The sequence below is a fragment of the Chiloscyllium plagiosum genome, chromosome 30, assembly GCF_004010195.1.
Source record: "Chiloscyllium plagiosum isolate BGI_BamShark_2017 chromosome 30, ASM401019v2, whole genome shotgun sequence".
Classification (NCBI taxonomy): Eukaryota; Metazoa; Chordata; class Chondrichthyes; order Orectolobiformes; family Hemiscylliidae; genus Chiloscyllium; species Chiloscyllium plagiosum.
In genome coordinates this window covers 20,338,460-20,355,911 of record NC_057739.1, presented here as the reverse complement: position 1 = coordinate 20,355,911, position 17,452 = coordinate 20,338,460, and the positions used below count along the sequence as shown (strand labels likewise).

The 17,452-nt window shown below is 41.9% G+C and overlaps 1 protein-coding gene across 8 annotated transcripts in view; it reads left to right on the top strand.

The window, feature by feature from the left end:
* akna (AT-hook transcription factor) overlaps nucleotides 1–17,452 on the top strand; it is a 194,525-nt gene that overhangs the window by 166,264 nt on the left and 10,809 nt on the right. For 6 of the 8 annotated variants that reach the window (XM_043720010.1, XM_043720009.1, XM_043720011.1 and 3 more), the window contains 4 exons: nucleotides 11,575–11,697; nucleotides 12,621–12,722; nucleotides 13,229–13,336; nucleotides 16,786–16,924. In XM_043720010.1, the coding sequence (XP_043575945.1) occupies nucleotides 11,575–11,697; nucleotides 12,621–12,722; nucleotides 13,229–13,336; nucleotides 16,786–16,924 (472 nt within the window). Of the gene's footprint in view, nucleotides 1–5,256; nucleotides 6,368–11,574; nucleotides 11,698–12,620; nucleotides 12,723–13,228; nucleotides 13,337–16,785; nucleotides 16,925–17,452 lie in introns of those variants that run through there. The other 2 variants (XM_043720014.1, XM_043720013.1) reach the window with 2 other exon arrangements.

The following is a 17,452-nucleotide window of genomic DNA, read 5'->3' as shown; positions in this document are numbered from 1 at the left end:
TTTGATTAAGCGATGGTCTTGGAGAATAGATGGGATTTAGCTTTGCCTGGCCTTTGAAAACATTTAAACTGTGTTATACGTAGATAAGTCATTTGTTTTATTTTATGTTTTAAACTTTTGTGTAAGAATCTTCTATGTTATTGTCAATTTAAACTGCAACTGGACATACTTATGTCTCAGTGAAAGATCACAATTTTTAAATTCCCAAAATGGCATCTGATCCAGTGCCTGTTTGGAGGCAGATGGGGAAACTCATGTAGGGATATCAGGTTCCCAATGTTGATCAGCTAAGACACAATTAATTCAGTCTTTAGTCCAGGTTCCTGGCTATAAAAGCCAGTACATGGAACTGTGTGGACCTCACTAGGGGCAACTCAATGACAGCACAGTGGGAATTCACTGCTGGGTGGTATTTGAAGGTTGAGAAGCCTTGAAAGAGTGAAACTGCCTAGCTGCATCCTTAGCAATGGGTGAGGCTTGTCTTCACAGCTCTTGTTATGAGTATGCTCTCATTGCTGTACAGGTGGTTTCCAAACTTATGAGTCATTTCAGTTATCTTGGTCTTGGATCGACATTCCATTCTGCCAGTCTTCATTTCAGCATGGAAGCAGCTTATAGTGTTTTACCCTGGAGCTCCAGCACAGGAACAACATTAGTATCAACATCACTTTCCTTTAAAGCTGCATGCCATTCCAGAAGACACAGGAGCAAGATAGGATTCTCCTGCTAAAAAGGAAGCAATATGTTCAGTAATGGGACCAAATGGTAAGGAAAAGCTTCTCAACACGATGAAACGTCAGCATGTGAGGAGAGCTGAAGATTTTGTGGCAGGTCAACTGCAGCCTCCTGAACCAAGATTCCTTTCTGAAGGGGTCAAATCCGCAGGAATTGTCAGTTGCTATTAATAACAGGACATTCTTAAACTTCTTCACCTCCGGCTCCTTCCAGGGATGACACGTGCAGAACTCCCCAACCTTTTACCCTCAGTGTATCTCCTGGGTGACCAAAGCCAAGTTTCCATGGGAAGCTTCTCATGCCTGTTGTTGCACTGTATTTTGTACATCGTATCTTGGAAGCTGCCAGGATGTCTTCATTCTCCACCAGTCACATCGTCCATGCAGAGATGAGTGAGTGAGTGATTCTCTGGAGGCAAAGACTGTTGTCTGAAGACTGGCTGATGATACTTGTAAAAAGTCCTAATGATGCAGAGTAGAGGTGCAAGAAGAACCATATAAGCACATGGGACAAACCACTGGGTTTTCTGAAGAAGAAGTTCAGCCCTTCAATACATCCCTGCAATAATGTTTAGAATAATACACATCGCTGTGTTTTGTGCACCTTCATACTGCAGACAGTACTGGAGCGGGAGAAAGGTGCTTTACATTGAGAGAGGAAGAACAGGCAGAATGAGGAGGAACCCAATGTGACCCCTCATCTGAATGCAAGAGAAGCTCATGATGGGAAACCCCCGAAGCCTTATGGTAAAACATCCATTGTTGCCAACTCCCTCCAACACAAGATCAGAAATCCTAGCCCCTGCTCATCTTTCACCTTCAGCATGGAACCACACTTTGTGGAGTATGACTGTAGGGGTTGGGTGTGAGATGGCACATGAGCGTGAATGTTGACTGCTTAGATGGAGTCCTTTGGAGGTGCATGGAGAGAGGAATGAGTGACCCTGCAAGGTGTCTGGCGCTGAGAATCATTGTCGGGAAAGTCTGTCTGCCACCTGCCAACTTAAAGGGCGGTAGAATCCACATTCCTGACCTCAGTGAACCTCAGGGTGCCCAACTGTAGCTGCTGACATACCTGGCCACACCCGGCTGGCAGTCTGGATGGTTGATAAGGCTGGCTTCCTCCTTCGGTCTGTGGTGAACAGCATTTCCCTGGGGGCTATCACAGTCTGCAGCAGGGTGTCCCTGGGGCAGCCTAGCTCATTGCACTCTCGCAGCCTCCTTCTTTCTGAAGTCTCTGCCTGTGATGGAGAACACAGTCATTCTGACCTCCGCTGGGGTCAGCTTCAGCAGAAATCCTTTTGGTTGACAGGTATGGACTGTTGTCATCTCCAGACTTGATTGATTGATTTAAAAGACTTGAATGCAGAATGCTGACTCTGCAGCTGACTTAAAACAGTCGTCTCTGTTCAATGGGTTCCCAGTTCGCCCCCGGCATACCTGCCACCAGGTTAATTAGAGCAGCCTCATCCCATCATTCTCTCTGGGCAACAGTACTGGATACTCCTGATAGTAGTTTGAGCATTTCACCTTCAGGAGGGTCCTGCACTCCTGTCTTCTTTCAATTTTTCCAAAAGCAAACAGAAGTGCTGTGGCCACAATCGATTTGGACTTAATTGGGCTGCTTTTGTTCTACAAATGGTACGTGCATTTACAGAATAACAAATGCAAGCAAGTTTCCCCTTACCCACTGTGTCTTCACATTGTCTTTCAGTTCCTAGATGTTGGAAGTACCCACACTTTACGCCTGGAAAATTCAGAATGCTAATTCCACTTTACCATTTTGCCTGAGTTCGTAAGCCTATGTCGCATTATACAACAGCTGACTCTCCACTGAAGCTGTGAATGTTGCCCACTGCGGCACAATTGGTTCCTGGCTAATTAGTTCCCAGCGCTTTACAGACAAAACAGCAACAGCAAAATACTGACTCAACGTACTGTAGAAGATTCTAAAACATTCCTCACTATTGCTAGTAATGAGCTTGGAAAAGTTACTCGCAGGCTGCTGAAACCTGTGGCTATGATATTTGAGGCAGTATTTGCGAAAAGCAGAGGCCAGAAAATTGAAAGTTAAACACCAATCAGGAGCTATTATTTTAGAGAGAACTGTTGGGCAGTTGGATTACCTGGTAAGAAGCTGAAATCACAGACATTCCTTGTTTAGTTATTTGTCTCAGTATTGATGGATCTCAGCATGCGGGTTTATTGGACACAAGAAATCGTCTTAGCTGGTCTGTTTTGTGGAAATCAGAGTTCTCACTGATCTGGAACAAAAACAGCATCTGTGCAGAGAGACCCAGAGTTAATGTTTCCAGCCCAGTGCCCCTTCCCTCTGACCTGAATCGGCTTTGGCACTTCTTAAAGTTGAATAAGGTACCAACATTGTAAGTTGAACTCATACCTATGGAATAAATGTGGAGAAGCAACTTGTGTATAGCTAAAGTCTGTGGGACTGCATTCCAGAGAGGCTTCACTGCCCGTAGGACAAGGGGAAACAATTGACCAGGACAAAGATTATTTTTGCAAAAAGAAGCTGCTCCTGAATCATCTGAAAATAGCGAAAACACACGATTTATCAAGTTAAAAATCACACAACACCAGGTTATAGTCCAACAGGTTTAATTAGACATACAAGCTTTCGGAGTGCTGCTCCTATGTCAGGTTACTGGGGGGGGGGGCAGGATCATAGGACACAGAATTTAAAGTAAAAGATCAAAGTGTCATACAACTGATGCGATGTATTGAGCAAACCTAGATTGCTGTTAAGTCTTCAAAGGGGATGGGGATGCAGGTTTTGATTGATTAATATGTAAACCCCAGAACTTCTTTCAAGTCACAGCCTCAGGATAACTTAAGGTTTATATAAACGGGTGACATCTCAGCTCAGGCAGTGCATTAAAGGTGTGAGGTTAGAATCTGTCTGTATCCCTATCTGGAGTCACACTGGTTCTATTTCCAAAGTATAATTCATAAAACGTCACATTGATTTACTGCCGACAGATTGTATGCTTTTTGAACAAAATAGAACATATCTGCAAATGCAAATTCACTGCATAGACGTGTGTGTGTTTGTGTGTGGTGGTGGTGGAAAGGTAGAGCGAGAGAGTGTCAGATTATGTGTGTTTGTGTGTGTGCGCTGATAAGAGTGTGTGCCCAAGCGTGACAGAGTATATGCCTGTGAGAGGGTGTGCACGTGAGTGTGAGAGTAACTGTGTGTTTGTGTATGATAGAAGGTCTGTGTGAGTGTGATCATGTTTGAGAATGTGTGTGAGAGTTGATAGTGTAGTGAGGTCACCTGTAGTGTGACATAGACCCAAGACCCTGGTTGAGGCCATCCCCACGGGTATCAAACAGCCTCTGCTCAACAACTCTGCGTTGTTGCATATCCCAAATTCCACCTTTGACAACAGTCACCCGAAGATCCGAGGCCAAATATCCTTAACTGCTGAAGTGTACCCCAATGAGAGGGAACATTCCTGCCTGGTGATTGTTGTGCGGTGTCCATTCATTTGTTGTATGTTGGCGAAACCAATCAAATGCTCTCGCAACAAATGCTCGTACCATATCCACCCTGTCTTTCCCCAGAAATAACCCCTCATCCCTCCCCCCACCAGCCACCATGGGCAGCCCTTTGCTTTTCAGGTTTCCCTCAAACTGGGTCCCAGCTCAACACAGGGTGACAAACAGCAGCAGCAAAATGGACTCTTATATGAGCATTTATTGGATGTGAGCAGGACAGAGGCTGGGAGTTGGAGGGTTTCCTACCTGTCAACATGGCTCAGTGTTTAGCACTGTTGCCTCACAGCACCAGGGTCCCAGGTTCAATTCCAGCCTTGGGTGACCTTGTGTGTGGAGTTTGCACATTTTCTCCGTGTCTGCGTGGATTGCCTCCCACATTTCAAAGCTGTGCAGGTCAGGTGAATTGGTCATGCTAAATTGTCCATAGTTGTTAGGTGCATTAGTCAGAGGGGTGTGGGTTACTCTTCAGAGCATTGGTGTGGACTTGTTGGGCCAAAGGGCCTGTTTCTACACTGTAGGGAACCTAATCTAATCTTAAAAAAAATATGCTGAATTATACCTTGCCCTCCCCATGACCAAACTCGCCCTGGGGACGGCAGGAATGTCTACTTTATGGAACTTGCTTATATTTAACATTTTGACCCAGCATTATATTGGCTTGCAAGTATTAAGTGGTATCTCATTTGTCTTGTGATACTGTTTACTGTTGTGTGTAATCTCTGCAATGGAACAAACACGTTTTCTTTGGTTGTACTGAGTCAACAGCACAAACATTTGCTTTCAGTGTTGCCAGTAATCTAGGAACCTTTTGAGGCAGGAAAGTTCATTTGTTGGTTATATGCATTTTGAACGAATGTTCAACAGTTGAGTTTTAATGAACTAAACCCTGGCTTAGTAGAATAGGAACTCTGTTAAAAACGAGCACCGCAGTGACTAGCATAAGGCTTTAAAAGGTCAAAATGTCGCACACCTTTTAATGTCAAATATTTTGTTACTAACACAGAAAGGCCCTCTTCACATCATCTTCATCATCATCCTATTCAACGCCTCAGTCAGAAAACAGAGCAAGAGATCAAAACGAACTTAGTCCCAGAAAGGAGAATGCAAGACAGCATGAAATGCATGACGTTCAAAAATGAAGAAGCACACTGTGGTTCAGTACCAAGGCAGGAAGATGCGGTGGGGGGAGGGAACCGAAAACCTCACTATTCAGAAAGCTCCTTATATTCAGGCAAAAGTAGTCTTAATCTTCGTCGGGAGATCGTGGAGGAACAAAGGAGAAACAATAAGTTATTGGAAGAACTCATTGAAGTACACAGTGATATTAAAACATACTTCCAGAAAATCAGCAACTCATTAGGGGTCATTGCACCAAGCTTTTTGCTGAACAGGAATCACAAGTCGGAATATTCTTACATTTGATGTTAATCGACTGATTTAATCGTGCAGTAACTCAAAATTGCCCACCCATGAGCTCAAGTCAATAATCAGTACAACCCTCCCCCAAACTACCACCCATCCCCACCCACAGGCGCGTGTAATCACACAAACACGCACACAGACACTAATCCACAAATGTGCAATCATTAGCATTGCTTCCAGGATATATTCTGTGAAAAATTGGATCCAGCTTTTTCTCAGCCATCAGTTGCATTCTTGTCAGTCAGTGTATTCTGCCAACTGGTACCAAGTGCAGTTAAACCAGTAACAATGCACCATTGAGTCAATAAACTGCTCCTGCTACAACTGCATCGTCAGTAGATATATAACCATGATTACTTTCATTGTCTGTTTCAAAATGCTCCTCTTGTGTACAATCAACCTTTGTAAAGATGAATCATAATTGCAGTGCTGGGTGTTGTCAGGTGGAATGAACACCCATAATCACACTTCACCAAAACAATGATAGTGACACTGAGGAACTCCCTGCAAAAGCACTGCCAATGTTTTGATGACTCTGATGGTGAGCACTAACTATAGAATGTGCTTGTAGATGGTCCACTGTCAGAACTGACAACTTCTTTCCCACTGTGCTAAAGGGTACAGAATTTTGTCTTTACATTTAGCAGTTCATCATGATAATAAAATTCATGTAACACCCTGTATTAACGTGTTATGTTTCATTGTTAGGAAAACGCATCAATAAATTGAGTTTTCAACTTGCCAAATAACATTTCCTCAACCCTACTTGTTAGCTGACAATAGTTCATGGTTCACCTTCCTGTCTGAATATGCCATCAAGTTTTAATTTTGTTTGAATTGGAATGCCTGCTCAGTCAGAATAGAAGGGCTGTTATTGGAACAAAATTGCAGCAACATGAGGCATTAGTAATGCAGGCATGTGAGCATTTTAAGAGGAATACTTATTTGAAGGTACTTCATGTCTGAAGAAATGGCATTTTCTAAATACTTTTCAGGTTTATATAATTGGATGAATGTTGACCTGCAGCCCCTGCTTCTGTGTAATGTGCAGAATGTGAAAGGCAAGTTTGGAACTGTGGGGATTGTTCAGGGGCACCTGACGACCAAAGGCAGGTGGAGGAAGGAAAATAAGAAAAGCTCTTATAGAGACTCAGGGATAAAGCAAAAATATAGGCAGACAACAGGCAAATCAATCTACCATTGGGACTTGCCATTAGTGACAATCAATTTTGAAAATGTCTACAAACATACAACTTCTCATGGCTAACATTGAGTTCACAAACCAGTCCACAATAAGCTATGTTGAGAAATAATAGGCAATAATTAATTTAATGAAGAATAGCTATTATCCACCTTGTTTCTGTACTTTCCAGGAAATAGAAGGAAATATGAAAAAATAAAGGTAAATTTTATGCTACAGTGTTCCCTGTGTGGAATCACTCAAGTCTGTTTATTAGATTAATGCCAATGAGCCTGATTCCGAATAGACAATAGAATAGGTGACAAAAATATTTGGACTGTTTACATTGTCTCTTAGTGAATGATAACTATCAAAAAAGTAGAAAAGGCATAAGGAACTGTATCAGACCACTCAGGCCCTTGAGTTTATTCTGTCATTCAATTGGATCATGAATGATCTAGATCTCTGATCCATTTACCTGGCATTCACCCACCCAGGCCTGTAACTATGAAAAACTGGAAATAGAGAATTTATTTCTGCTCTTCCCTGATCCCCTACAGTAGTCAGCAAAGTTACAAACCTTCTGACTGCCTCCATAATCAATGTTCCCATCTCCTCAATCCTTGAGTTTATTCTGTCATTCAATTGGATCATGAATGATCTAGATCTCTGATCCATTTACCTAGCATTCACCCACCCAGGCCTGTAACTATGAAAAACTAGAAATAGAGAATTTATTTCTGCTCTTCCCTGATCCCCTGCAGTAGTCAGCAAAGTTACAAACCTTCTGACTGCCTCCATAATCAATGTTCCCATCTCCTCAATCCCATCAGCTCCTATGGTGTCCCATTAAATATTTATCTTCCTCGATAAACCTCAATCCTATCCAAACCAACATGGTCCCATCCCTATCCAACTCCTTTTTAACAAAGTTTATACCTTTCTTTTAATCACCAGTACATTTCCCTTCCCCGTTTCTTCCTGTTGGTCAGTTCTATCTTAGTCAAGTGACCTCCTCAATATTAATTGTTTCAGGGTAATTGTCTGATAGTGAGGGTCAGTGGCTTTTTATTCATTAGAGCAAAATAGTCCATATCTCAAATAGCCCCTATCTCAATTCTAATATGCCAGATTAAAAAAGCTGAAATGCAAGTCAGTATTATTAGCTTTCTCCAGTCAGGAAATTAAGTCAAGCTATTTCACCCTTACCAGTACTCTCTCTGACACCCACTAGTGCAGAAGAACTTACCCATTATAACAAATGGCATGACAACATTTGAACACAATTTCCACACATCCACTCTTCTGTGAGGAATATCAAATCTTGGCTTTAAGAGGTTATTTTGTCCTGTTTTGTTGAAAGGCAGAGGCTCTGAGCTGTCTACCAAAACCACTAAGAGTAAAAAGCTTGTGAGGCCTTGGGGTTTTTTAAAAGGTTGGAACAATAGAAGCAGCCTGGCTGGGTGTGGCCAGTTCTCACAGACCAGGACTTCTTTTTCTTTATATATCATTTTTAGGTTTAACTTTAAACAGTTGCTGCTGTGGTTTCTTTTTTACCCCTCTCTCAATTACAATCAAAAGCTGGGGGTTTCTCTTCCTCGGCTGCCAGATTGAATGAGACAAAGTCTGTTTTTCTGAATTTGCCTTTTGCCAAAGGTGTGTTTATAGGATGTTACTTTATTAGGATAGTTAATTAGTAATAGTAACTATATCTAATATTCTGTTAAGTTTTCCAATAGGGAAGTTTTAAATTCCTCTTTCTTTGCTTGTATTTTAACTATAGTGGTTGAATCAATAGTGTTTTTCTTAACCTCGAGTAGTTTGACCAGTCACATTGCATCCGGAACATGGCACTTTATACTTGGGGTCAAGGCTATCTTACAATATTTTTCAACCTGTGACTTCCACTTACAAACAGTCAATCCGATCAGGTTAATTAACATCTGTATCATTGTATACCTTCTTGTGTTTTAAAGCCCAGGACAACAAGACCTGTCAACCTGTTCTCTCTAATGAAAGCAAACACAAGTTACTTCTAACCTTAAACCTCTAAAATTCCATGAAGGCTAATCAGCTCCAAACTTATTATGAAGGCATTTGATAAGGTAGAGATTAAGATATTTCCACTTGTGACAGAGACCAAATCTCAGAACCATAAATTTATGAAAATTGCTAATAAATCTGATATAAAATTCAGGAGAATTAATCAGAGTGGTTAAAATAATGGATGTTGGTATCACAGGGAGTACAGAGGAACCTCAATTATTCGAAGGACATAGGCGGGCAGTATTTTCTTCGGTTAATCGAATTCTGGATAATCGAATGTCAGATCACATAGTTTAGCCAAGCATCTGGGCCTTACCTGATAATCCGATATTTGGATAATCGAATGCTGAATAATCAAGGTTTTTTTGTATTTGAGGGAAATAGCTCAGATGTGATTAAAGAGGGCTCAGTACCACATGAAGGAAGATGAATAGAAAGGATAAGTTGTTAGGATTAGAAATATAATGAATGGAGGCTAGTACTGCATAAATCTCAGCATGAATCAATTGTGTTATGTGTTTGTGTACTGTGTCTGTTACTGTATATTTTATATGATTCTGTGTAATCTAAGGTGGGGCCATTCTACAAAGCCTTTCGGTTATCAATTTGAATGAACTGCTGAATACAGTTAAACACATAAAAACACCATCTGTTGCACTTAACCAAACATTGGCAGTCAATGTACTCCAACAATCCAATTGATAAACGGAAGTTTACTTCAGCTGGCTATGCAGTATAAACTGCTGAACACCAGAACCTCAAATAAATGTTTTTTTCATGTACCCTGACATTCTAACTTGTTGGCAGAATTACTTTATTAGAGGAGAGATGCTTATTACTGTCTTATTGCATGTTGCCCGGCCTTACACTATTTTGCAGACTTAGAACAATACAGTGCAGAATAGGCTCTTCGGCCCTTGATGATGCGCCGACCTGTGAACTAATCTAAGCCCATCCCCCTACACTACCCCATAATCATCCATGTGCTTATCCAAGGATTGTTTAAATGCCCCCAATGTGGCTGAGTTAACTAAATTGGCAGGTAGGGCATTCCATGCCCTTACCACTCTCTGAGTAAAGAACTTGCCTCTGACATCTATCTTAAATCTATCACCCCTCTATTTGCAGCTATTCCCCCTCACACAAGCTGACATCATCATCCTAGTAAAAAAACTGTCTACCCTATCTAATCCTCTGATCATCTTGTATGTCTGTATCAAATCCCCTCTTAGCTGCCTTCTCTTCAATGACAACAGACCCAAGTCTCTCAGCCTTTCCTCATAAGACCTTCTCTCCAGATTGGGAACATCCCGGTAAGTTTCCTCTGCACCTTTTCCAATGCTTCCACATCCTCCCTGTAATGGGGCGACCAGAACTGTGCACAGTACTCAAAGTGCAGCCACACTAGCGTTTTGTATAGTTGCAGCATGATATTACGGCTCCAGAACTCAATCCATCTACGAATAAAACCTAACACACCGTATGCCTTCTTAACAGCGCTATCAAACTGGGTGACAACTTTCAGAGATCTATGTACATGGACTCCAAGATCCCTCTGCACATCCACATTATCAAGAATCTTTACATTGACCCAGTATTCTGCCTTCCTGTTATTCTTCCCAAAATGAATTACCTCACATTTAGCTGCATTGAACTCCATTTTCCACCTCTCAGCCCAATTCTGCAGTTTATCCAGGTCCCCCTGCAACCTGCAGCATTCTTTCACACTGTCCACCACTCCACTGACTTTAGTGTCATCTGCAAACTTACTTATCCATCCACCTATGCCTGCATCCAAGTCATTTACAAAAATGACAAACAGCATTGCTCTCAAAACAGATCCTTGTGGCACACCACAACACAGTAACCAATTCCAGGCTGAATATTTTCCATCAACCACGACTCGCTGCCTTCTTACAGAAAGCCAGTTTCTAATCCAAACTGCTGAATCACCCTCATTCCCATGCCTTTAGACACTTTCAGTAATTCTCATTAACAACAGAGGGTTATGGGTAGAAGACAAGCTAAAAATATTTAGAATTGAAAAGTGTGGCACTGGAAAAGCACAGCAGGTCAGGTAGCATCCGAAAAGCAGGAGACTTGATGCTCTTGCTCCTCAGATGCCTGACCTGCTGTGCTTTTCCAGTGCCACACTTTTTGACTCTAACGCCCCAGCATGTGCAGTCCTCACTTTCTCCTAAAATATTGAGAAGTACATGGAAATACAAAGTGTCACAAGAGATCTGATTGTGTAGATGATGCATTTATAGTGTCACAATCTATTATCAGTAATGTATCCTATACAGTCTGCACCAAGGTGTTACCTGAATAAGTTACAGTCATGGGACAATAGCCTTTACCATTAACTATTGCACCTTCATTGTCTGCCATTTCCCCACTGGGCGACTTATCTAATTTGTTGCATTCTTCTCCAAGAATGAGGCAATGAGAAGAGATCAATAGACTTATGGGCTGGGTACTATGTGATGTATAGTTGTTGCAGCGCTGCAGAAATAACTGTCACAAGTAAGTCCCATATCATGAAGGATTTTTTTTAAAAAAAACTTGAACAGGATAAGATTAACTGAGAGGAGAGAAGTAAAAAGGATATGGAAAATGTTGAAAGATTTTTTTTTGTCCTCATTAATGTTGTGTTAATTGTGATTCTTCCAGGTACTGAGTCAGATGCATCTTCATGTATCATTCAACCTGTTTCGGTTAGTCAGACAAGCAAGAGATGGTCTTCTCATGAGGGACAAAAGCACAGGCCTGTTAAAGTTAAAGGACCATACACAGGTACAAGGGAATTGTATTCCAAACTAAAAAATGATTTTACAAAGAAATTCAATTTTGTGAAGAATTACAATTGATTGAGTTTGATAATGTTTCTCTGAAGTTCAAGCTATCACACAATGGTATAATGTTTCCCTGAAGCCAGATGCCTTCCTATGTCCTCCTCTCCTCTGACTAGAATGTTAAAGGATAAGCATGTTCTCAGCCTTACGCAGCTCCCACTGGAATATTATGGAGCGCAGCCTCCTGATCCATTTAGACAGTGAAGAATTGGACAGATGCCATTCCATCAAATTGCCAGGGATAAAAACCTGTGCTTCTAGGCACGTACATTTTACTGATCTCAGACTAATTGACTGCATATTCTATTGTGGCAACTTTAATTTATCTCTCATTGAGAAGGAGACAGGAGACCTGTTCAAACTTAATATCCTGCTCCACTTCTGCTGACATACTTTAACTGGTCTTGTCAGGGTTTAGAGACTCGAGTAGAAGTACCAATCCAGAATCTAATAATTTCTGTTGCATTTCAACTGAGACCAAACCAGGCTGAACCAAGCCTACAATCTGTGGGACAGATGACAATGGCCTCAATGTTGAGTGTAAAATTTCCTTTGTGGAGCTAGGAGGAGGGAATGTGGGCCCCCATGAAGAACGTCAAAGCCTGCTAAGCCCTGGATTCCACCTTCAATGTCTTCTGAGATCTGTACAGAGATTCCAACCTCCTTTGTATTAAATCCACCCCTTGCTTTCCTTTCCCTTGATATGATCATTTGATCACTGGTTGATCTATTGTTGATTGAAGGTTTTTACAAAGCATGGCCCCATCCCCAATGCTTTTCTTAAAGATGGAATCAAAGTGCCATCACGTGCGCATTATCTTGTTTTTCCCTAAGAGATGGTTACTGGTAATAATTGTTTTCTAGGCACTGATTACAGTTTATTTGTGCCACCGAGCTCTGTGGAGGGACCTGCAGCCGGAAGAACATCCTGCCCTTACTGCAGCCAAACCCGAGCACAGACGACTGGTGAGTGCAATGTTCAAGCCTGTTTTTAACTTGCTGTGATAAGGCTTCCCCAGATTAAATTGCAAGCAATGAATGAATGAGAGTGAAGTCAAGGGAACCCCGAGTAATAGAAAGCTTAATGGTCCTATTTTGTCAGCATCTGTTTTTCTTTTAAAGAAGATGAAAATATACTAATTGACAGAAAAGAAGAATTACAGTCAATTTAAGTAGTTACCTCACTTCCTGCTCCTCTGGTATTTTTCAAAACTGGGAGAAGGATCAGCAGGATAATTTACACACTAATACACTGTTCTGCTGCAAAGCAAAACCCTAACGTAGTTCAGCTTTAATTTGGGTCATTCTGCTCCAGCTATTCTCACAAAGTATTGCTATTTCTTTGCATTAAAAGTGAAGACTTGACATCTCCTTGGTAATATGGCTTCATGTGAAGGGATTTCATTTATTATTTGGCATTTCAGTAGTATTCACATTCCAAAGGATGGTGAGACTGTCTTTTATTTCTTTAGCAAAAGCCCCATCAAGGAGTGCTCCTATTTCCCCCAGTAGCCTCAAAAGGAATTCCTGCCCTGTATGTAAAGGATCAGACCAAACATCGGAAGGGAAAGCAGAGCATGGTAAGTAGATTTCAGCGAGAGACAAAAAGATTATGATGTCTATGTCAGTGTTCAGATTTGGTTTGTGTGAATATGGATAATGTCATACGGATCAAATACTTTCACATTCAGAACGTTCTTTCGCCATCTCAATTGGGAATTTTGTTTAGTTTCCTTTAATAGTATCTACACCTGTTAAACATTTCTCTTGATTTGCCTTCGTCCATTTGAATGGCTGAGACACAGAGTTGAGAGTGTGGTGCTAGAAAAGCACAGCAGGTCAGGCAACATCCGAGGAGCAGGAAAATCCTGACATTAGGACATTCCTGACAAAGGTCTCAGCCTGAAATATCGATTCTCCTGCTCCTCGGATGTTGCCTGACCTGCTGTGCTTTTCCAGCACCACACTCTCAACTCTGATCTCCAGCATCTGCAGACCTCACTGTCTCCTCCTGATACACAGAGCAATTCAGTTTCAGTGACACTAACAGGAGGCCCGGTGCTATTTGAGTGCTGTCTAGCACATAGCAGCCCAGTGTAAGACCTTCCAAGATATCGAATCCCCCTGAGGTTGGAATACCTGCTCTTGGGAGCTGCTGGTCCATCAGAGATATTTATCGCCAGTGGCTGCTGCTGTTAATGCTGAGAGGTCTTCACTGAGGATTGATGCTGGATCGATGGAGACAATGACTGAGGACCTAAAAGGGTTAGTAGGCAAGGGTAGGTCGCCGTTATGATGGGGGTGATGAGTGTCTGATGCAAGAACAGATAAGTGGGTTTTTAATGCGAAAAGTAATCTCAGTCCCTGATATCAGGAACGAAATACCTGACAATGGATGACCCTCCCCTCTTCCACATTGATGGAGACAAATAGATAACGCACAGTAAACCAGTGTAAGTGCATTGAATCCTTGATCCACCATTAAATCCTAGTAGGCTGGGAGGGGGATAATTGCTTTTAACTCGCTTGTCAATGAGTCTAATTGACATCAAGTGTGGAGGGCTAGGTCTGTGTTGTCTAGCAAAGTATGATTTCAGGAGTTACAATTGGGTCCATTAAAATAATAAAAGGTTTAGACTTGGTCCGTGTGTCTACACTGTTTGATCAGATAGCTACGGGGGATGAGGTGACATGCATATAAGTTATGTGAAAATAAAAGAACATTAGATATTGAGAGACATACCTCAGTTCACACAGTGCATACGGACTGCAGAACAAGTTGCCAGTTTGTGCAGTGAGTTCACATTCAGTGCAGATGTTCAGAAGGAAGTGTGATGAATTGTGTAATACAAAAGGTAGGTAAGGCACTGGGCAATGTGTCTCCTGATCACTGTGGTCTCCCAAGATCAGGGAGGGATTTCCCAGATTCTTTACCACCTTAAATTAGCATTGTGTTTCCTCTGGATGGTGATGGGTGTAGTCTCATGAGGGGCAGGATTGTATGGTTTTGTATTCATTCATGGGATGTGGGTGTTGCTGGCTAAGCCATCCATAAGTGCCCAGACAGCATTGCTGTGGATCTGGAGCCATATAGGCCGGGCCACCTAAGGATGGCAATTTCTGTTCCTAAAGGACACTCGTGAACCAGAACAATGGACATGCATGTTATTAGGCCAGCTCTCTGTTCCATCTATTTATTGAATTCAAACTTGACCGTCCATCATGATGAGGACATCGTCTTGTTCTGGATTTACTGGTCCAGTGATATTGGGACAATGCCACTGCCCATGCCCCGCATCCCCCAACCACAAAGTTGCATCATGACGGGATAGATTTAATGCACCAACTGATCTCTTCTGTTCCCAAAAATGCCAGGCACTCAAGAACCCCACACAGAAGATTTGTCTTTGGCGCTGGTATGACACCTTCAGTGTGTCCATTACAATCCTTTGGAAGCAAGACCGACACATACTTTTGACTTCATCGATATGTCAGTTTAGGAATTCCTAAATTGAGCTCAGTCAATTTATTTTGGAAAATATATTTAGAAAATGGGACCCACACAGGGGAGAGCATTTGTGGATTGAATATGCAGCAGTATCTCAATTTCCTGTGAGAGATTAATCCTATATTTAATTTTTGCAAAGGGATGTATCAGCCCTAAGAGTATAGCCACATTCCTTAATCTCTTCATTGCTCTCTCTACTCATAACAAAGCTTAGCTAAAGATTTGCAATGTGCTGAACAGCCCAGCTATCACAGAGCAAGACCAAAACTGGAGTACATGGAAGAAATTTATATTCTCTGTGCCATCAATTGAGTTGGATGCCTTCTTTAAATTATTACAGAACGTCAGGGCCAATCCTCGCAAATTAGTTGCTATATTGCTTATTAAAAATAGTTTTTATAGATGATACTCACAATGTAAAATCCTCACGTATGGAGAACAACAGAACTGTTAAATGTCAACTTTATAAATATAAAATTCAATAATAGTCAATGCGTAGTACCAATGAATACAACTGCACTGTAGGCTTCAAGCTCTTTGAGTTTGAGTCAGGTAAAGTTACACATTTGCTTTGATACCAAAGGCAGTGTGCTTAATCTGCCATTATTGTTGGAGTCACAGTAAGTTCCATTCTTCACTGGCCTCATTAGTTTGCAAATCATTTCCAATTTTCTTCAGTCAGAATCATTTAACAAAGTGAATTTTAATATCCTGGGACATTGCATTGATGACAGAAGATTGCAGAATACTTGAAAGGAAACAGTAAGATAGTTAGCCTGAAGCATTCAGATTCAGAACTGTACATGCTGTTAAAACCAGGGATTCCTTTGTTACCTTCTAGATTGTGACTGCTGGGGTATGCTTAGCCTTAAATGAACATGGTGCACAATGCAATTATCAGTACGCTACTGAGAGGTGCATCTTTATAGAAATCAAACTTCCAACGAGTGTTTAAAAAAAAGCTCTTGGAGGGATGATTCCAGTGATGCTATCCTTTGCCATATTCTGTTCTCTCAAGCATTGTGTTTTTTGTAACATTGCTGTTGTGGGAGGAGGATAAAGATTAAAAGGTATTCAAGTTGAAATCCTCACCATCAACAATAAAAACCAACTGGTCCCCCAGTGGCAGGGCAGTACACACATGGCAGCAGATGCGGTCTAACCACAAATCCCACTGTGCCCACCTCCCCACCCCCACCCCCAGGTGTTCGAGAGGTGGTGCCACAGCCATCCTCCGATCTCACCAATGGAAACAACTGGTAACACTGCTGATGCAATGTCTGCTAGACACCTTCCAGTGGAAAAGAATGCCAGGAGATGAACACAGTAAGTTGGGAATAAGACCATTGACCAGCATGACTCAGCTCATGGTTAGATTTCAAATGTTGACTTAAAGTGGAATGTGCCATAACTAGAGGTTTACTCAGTGTATAAGCTGAGTTTGGTTTAAATAGCCTTGAACGTGGGGTAGTCCATCTGCAATCAAATGTTGTCTCAGGTCTCTCCCTTTTGTATTGGCAGCTGCTAAAGAGGAGCTCCCCAAAAACTCAGGTCGGAGCCATAAGGCCAGGAAGCAACATGGTGTCCATATTGTTGAGCCTCCGCCCATGTTCAGCTACATTCCATTGGCTCACTATGTGCCTTATTCTTCACAAGCGTAGTGAGTATTACAAAGCCATACTTCACTTCGGTGGATCTGAGGGCCAGAACTTTCAGGCTGCCATGTTGTGGAATGCTCCAAAAGGAGATCTTGGGAATATCATCATCATTTTTGTTTATTTTGATTTTTTTCTGCGAATCATGTCAAAATCTGTTAGGTTCATCTGTAACAATTTCCAAGCTGCTCAGCTCATTTCAATTTCCTTAGAACTGGATGATTTTCCATTGCCACCGACCAGACCTGCAAAAGGTTTTACTTGGTAAAAACAATAACTGCAGATGCTGGAAACCAGATTCTGGATCAGTGGTGCTGGAAGAGCACAGCAATTCAGGCAGCATCCAACGAGCAGCGAAATCGATGTTTCGGGCGAAAGCCCTTCATCAGGACTAAAGGCAGAGAGTCTGAAGCGTGGAGAGATAAGCTAGGGGAGGGTGGGGGTGGGGAGAGAGTAGCATAGAGTACAATGGGTGAGTGGGGGAGGGGATGAAGGTGATAGGTCAGGGAGGAGAGGGTGGAGTGGATAGGTGG